This window comes from Belonocnema kinseyi, chromosome 2, assembly GCF_010883055.1.
Source record: "Belonocnema kinseyi isolate 2016_QV_RU_SX_M_011 chromosome 2, B_treatae_v1, whole genome shotgun sequence".
In the NCBI taxonomy this organism is placed as follows: Eukaryota; Metazoa; Arthropoda; class Insecta; order Hymenoptera; family Cynipidae; genus Belonocnema; species Belonocnema kinseyi.
The window spans coordinates 156,109,793-156,115,792 of NC_046658.1; the positions used below are offsets into that span (position 1 = coordinate 156,109,793).

Genomic DNA, 6,000 nt, shown 5'->3' on the forward strand with positions numbered 1-6,000 from the left:
CGCCCTTTCCCATTTGAAGCGATACATTTCCCTGCGAAATTTAAATAACGTAATTATTATCAATAAAGATAGAAAATACGATTTTCTAACTCCTAATTCAAAAAGTTTATAAATGCTCATTAAATTCTCAAAACACATAAAGGTCAAGCATATTCTCGTGCCGGATGAGATTTAACCCTCAAAGTGCATACATGGTAAAAATAACGGTAAATTGCATCGTGGGTGATTAATACCCCAGCGTATTTAATCATGTATTGTTTAACCCCTATTGAATATTTTGTCACAATAAAATTATCTGATATAGTTCAAGGTATCTTTTATAAGGTAGAGTTGATTTTATAGCCATTTAGTTATTATAATTTTGTTAGAAAATTTATTGAAACAATTGCAAAATGGTTTTTTTTACTTAAAAATAATAACTGACGCAATTTTAATTATTTTAACCTGAAAATTTATAACTATACTATTGAAATAGTGTACTTTCATACAAAAATATTGCAACATGGGTGCTTTTAAAAAAGATATTTATTTGCACAGTTGAAAAGTCAATTTTATGATCAAATGATGAATCAGATTTTTTGCTTTTAAATCGATTTATTATTATAAAAATTGAGGAACTTTGACATGCAATACTATAAAAAAACAAGAAATTTAAAAAAGAGACATATATAACTGTATTTTAACAATTATATTTTATTCAACATATCCGCAGCCTGCTCTCGCATGAAGCGTTGCCGTAAGTTATAAGACATCTTCAAAGAAAAAAAGTATGAAAGAATAAAAAAAAAAATTAGTATTTCACTTCTTAGGATTTACTTACGCTAGAAAGTAAATAAAATTCCATGAAATTTCAACAACAAAAATTGGCTCCAAAATTACCTTTTCATTCACTAAGTGCACACTGGGTGTTAAAAACCCCACGATTTTTTTCCTCCACTTTCAGCAGCTGCTGCTAGTAGACCTGACGCATGACGCAGTATACTAAACGACTTTATTTACCGTTAGTGTTTCCAACTAAAGTTAGATGGCAACACTTGCTCAATTTTTTCGAATTAAGTATGGTTTATAAGAGTTTGAAAATTGCTTAGGGTCTCTGGAACCCACAATGCACTTTAAGCGTTAAAAGTATTTAAAAAATGCGTTTTTTTCTGGACCACCCTTAAACAATATAAATTTTTAATAAATATTTTAATAAACACTTTTCTTTTTTTTAAACAAATACGAGAAAGCTGCTTCTCGAAAATTAATTACTTTCATATATGTTAGAAGAATTAGAAATTAAATGTTGACGCAAATATGTTTGTTGTTTGTAATAATAAAACGTAAACTTCCAATTCATTGCTTTCAGCTTTTCTGTTGTAGATGTATATTTTTGTCGTAAGGAATCTTGTACAGTTGCGTCACTATGTTAAAATCTTTTAAAGATGATGTCGTACTGGCCCTCACGACTACCGGAACCGTTAAAGTTTGGACACTCTTGGGTCACGAAAATCGAAATAGCGAGCCGTTATATGAGCATGAAAGTAAACAAATTCGATGTTTAAATGCTCTCGCTATGACGTGCTGTCCATACAATCAGCGAACAGTTCTGATTGTGTGTTCAAAATATTGGCAGGTTAGTTTCAAACGTTAAATCTGCTTCAAGTTTCGGATTCAAGCAGAGTGAGCAAAAAAAAATGCATCTGAATCCGTGACATCTAATCAGTCTCTCTACTTCTAAATCCGATATTTGTTTCCACATTAGTCCAACTGAATTTAGGGATTTCAGACAAATTTCCGGGATTTTGTAAAAAAAAAAAACGTTGAAAATTCACTTTGTTTTTATTTAAAATTAGTTCTTTTTACTGAAAATTTAATTATTTTTTTTTGGATAAAGATTGATCTGTTTTAAATGAAAATTCAACCAGAAATTTTATGTATAAATATAATTATAATTAATAAATCTAACAAAAGCTATATAGTTTAATATATTAAAACATTAATTTTGTAAATTACAATTAAATAAAAAATTGTATAGCTTCAAAAAAATAATGAAGTTTATTCCTTTAATCTCATTTCTTGAAATTTTAAATTAATGACCATATTTATATTGATTAATATTTTTAAGATTTATTTATTTTAATTATATGTTTAAAGATTTTATTAATATCTTTGAGGTACATCTTTTTCTTGTAGAAGAGTAATCTCATTAGTTGAAACTTCATCTTTTTGGTTAAAAATTAATTTCTGATCTCGAAAATTTAACTATTTTGTTGAAAATCCGTTTTTTTCTTGGTTGCAAATTTATTTTACTAACTGAAAATTTAATTATTTATGGTAGAAAATTGGTCTTTTTAGTTGAAAATTCATCTATTTGTTTGAATATTAAATTTTGTTAGTTGAAGATTTATCATTTTAGTTGAAAATTCACTTGAACTATTCCATCTTTTGTGGAAAATTTAAATTTTTTGATGAATATATAATCTTTTTTGTTAAAGGGAAATTCAAATTATGGTCTTTAAATATTATTATTTGGGGGAAAAATCGAAGAAAAGTTTGGTTATATTTCGAAAATGAAGTTTTGCGTCCACTCTATTTCACCTAAATCTGAACTTCAAAAATTTCTACAAAAATTCTGTTGTTCTAGAAGGTTGGAAATGTTCTTTTCTTCAAGAAAGTAACTATCTGGAAGTGGGATTTTCGTAAAAGTTTGGAAGATTTGAAAATATTTTTTGCAGTTTATGTGAAATAATTTGGAACTCATCCTAAATTTTTATTTATTTATCATGATTTTTAAAAATTCTTTTTAATTGACCACGGAGAATGAAAAACTGATCATGGAATATTCATCGAATTTTTGTAAATAAATCGGACCTATACTCAAAAATTGATTGCGATCAAATTTGACTTTTACCAAAAAATTCATTCGGATGCTATTTTTTTTTTTTTTAGAAAAATGGAAAAGTCATTATGAAATGAATTCGTAATGACAGCGGGATAATGTGATATGAGAACGGGCTTATATAGAACGACAATTTTGTTTCGAATAAAGCAAAATCATTTTGGAGTGAATTCGGAATGACAAAAAAATTCTGTGTAATGAAAACGTTTAAAATAATTTGAAATCATGCAGAATGAAAGAGAGATCAAATAAAATTAATTTTTTTTTCGACTGATAGCGGAATAATTTTTTAATGCATGTGGAATGATAGCGGAATCCTGTGGAAAGAGAACGGGTTCTTACAGACTAAAAATTTTCTTCCGAAGAATGGTGGAATCATACGGAATGAGAAAAAATTCAGACAAAATAAAAATTTTGTTTCGAATAATGGCGCGATCATTTTGGGCATGAATTTGGAATGACAGCGGAATAAGAATTGATTTTACAGAATAAAAATGTCGTTCCGAAAAATGCAATAAAAAAGAATAAAAATTTTGATCGAAATAAAGGTGGAATCGTTTTGAAATCAATTCGTAAAGACAACGAAATCGTGCGGAATGAGAACGGGTTCATACAGAATGAAAATTTTATTTCGAATAATGGCAGAATCATTTTGAAATTTATTCGGTATCATAGCGTAATGAGAACGAATTCAGGATTCAAAATTGGTTTAAAATAATGTAAAATCATTTTGGAATCAATTAGTAAATACAGCGGAATCATTTTGTAATGCATTAGGAATTAGAGCATAATTCTGTGGAATGAGATCGGGTTTAAGCAGAATGCAAATTTTGTTCTGAAGAATGGTGGAATCATACGGAATGAGAACGAATTCAGACAAAATAAAAACGTTTCGAATAATGGCGGAATCGTTTTGAGCATGAATTTGGAATGACAGCAGAATAATGTAGAATGAGAAGGGGTTAATATGGAATAAAAATTTTGTTCCGAATAAGGATGGAATTATGCGGAATGAAAATGTATTAAGAAAAATGAAAACTTTGATTTCAGAATAATGCAAAATCACTTTAGAATGAATTTGGAATGACAGCAAAATCGTCTTTAATAAAAACGGATTCAGAGGATTGATAACTTTGGTTCAGATTAATGCAAAATTATTTTGGAATGAATTCAGAATGACAGCGGAATCATTTTGGAATGAATTCGGAATAGTAGAAAAATCATATGTAATGCAAATGAATTCAGAATGACACCGGAATCATTTTGGAATTAATTCGGAATGTACAGCAAAATCCTTTCGAATGAAAACGAAGTCAGAGGAATAAAAACCTTGGTTCGGAATAATGCGAAATCATCTTGGAATAGGAATGTCATCATGCGAAATGATAACGCATTCATTCAGAATAAAAACCTTGGTTTCAGAGTAAAAAAAATGATTTTGGAATTAATTCGGAATAGTCGAAAATCCCTATGTGATGAAAACGAAATCAGAGGATTTTAAATTTGGTTCAAAATAAAGGCAAATCAGTTTGGAATGAATTCGGAATGACAGGGGAATCAGTTTTGAATTAATTCGGAGTGACAGCAAAATCCTGTGTAATAAAAACGAATTCATAGGGATGAAAACTTTGGTTCAGAATAATGCAAAATCATTTTGGAATGAATTCGGAATAGTAGAAAAACCATATGTTATGAAAACGAAATCAAAGGATTAATAAATTTGGTTCAAAATAATGCAAAATCGTTTGGGAATGAATTCGGAATGACAGTGTAATCATTTTGGAATTAATTCGGAATGCCAGAAAAATCCTGTGTAATAAAAACGAATTCATAGGAATGAAAACTTTGGTTCAGAATAACGCAAAATCGTTTTGGAATAATAATGTCATCATGTGGAATGATAGCGCATTCATTCAGAATAAAAACCTTGGTTTCAGAATAATGAAAAATCATTTTGGAATGAATTCGGCATAGTAGAAAAATCATATGTAATGAAAACGAAATCAGAGGATTGATAAATTTGGTTCAAAATAACGCAAAATCATTTTGGAATTGATTCGTAATGACAGCTGAATAATTTTGGAATGAATTCGGAATGACAGCAAAATCGTGTGTAATGAAAACAAAATCAGAGGAATAAAAACCTGGGTTTCAAAAGAATTAATAATCATTTTGGAATGAATTCGGACTGACAGCAAAATCCTATTTAATAAAAACGAATTTATAGAGATGAAAACTTTGGTTCAGAATAATACGAAATCATTTTTGAATAACAATGTCAACATGCGGAATGAGAACGCATTCATTCAGAATAAAAACTTTGGTTCCAAAATGATGAAAAATCATTTTGGAATGAATTCGGAATAGTAGAAAAACCATATGTTATGAAAATGAAATCAAAGTATTAATAAATTTGGTTTAAAATAATGCAAAATCGTTTGGGAATGAATTCGGAATGACAGTGTAATCATCTTGGAATTAGTTCGGAATGCCAGCAAAATCCTGTGTAATAAAAACGAATTCATAGGGATGAAAACTTTGGTTCAGAATAACCCGAAATCATCTTGGAATAATAATGTCATCATGTGGAATGATAACGCATTCATTCAGAATAAAAACCTTGGTTTCAGAATAATGAAAAATCATTTTGGAATGAATTCGGCATAGTAGAAAAATCATATGTAATGAAAACGAAATCAGAGGATTGATAAATTTGGTTCAAAATAATGCAAAATCATTTTGGAGTGAATTCGTAATGACAGCTGAATAATTTTGGAATGAATTCGGACTGACAGCAGAATCATTTTTGAATTAATTTGGAGTGACAGCAAAATCCTATTTAATAAAAACGAATTTATAGGGATGAAAACTTTGGTTCAGAATAACCCGAAATCATTTTTGAATAACAATGTCATCATGCGGAATGATAACGCATTCATTCAGAATAAAAACCTTGGTTTCAGCATAATGAAAAATCATTTTGGAATGAATTCGGCATAGTAGAAAAATCATATGTAATGAAAACGAAATCAAAGGATTAATAAATTTGGTTCAAAATAATGCAAAATCGTTTGGGAATGAATTCGGAATGACAGTGTAATCATTTTGGAATTAATTCG

General features: G+C 28.8%; 1 protein-coding gene across 1 annotated transcript in view; it reads left to right on the forward strand.

The window, feature by feature from the left end:
- The window catches only part of LOC117183031 (WD repeat-containing protein 7), a 163,028-nt gene that overhangs the window by 37,727 nt on the left and 119,301 nt on the right, over positions 1-6,000 (forward strand). Inside the window, exon 5 of the mRNA XM_033376174.1 lies at positions 1,425-1,615. Within this exon, the coding sequence (XP_033232065.1) occupies positions 1,425-1,615 (191 nt within the window). The remainder of the gene's footprint in view (positions 1-1,424; positions 1,616-6,000) is intronic.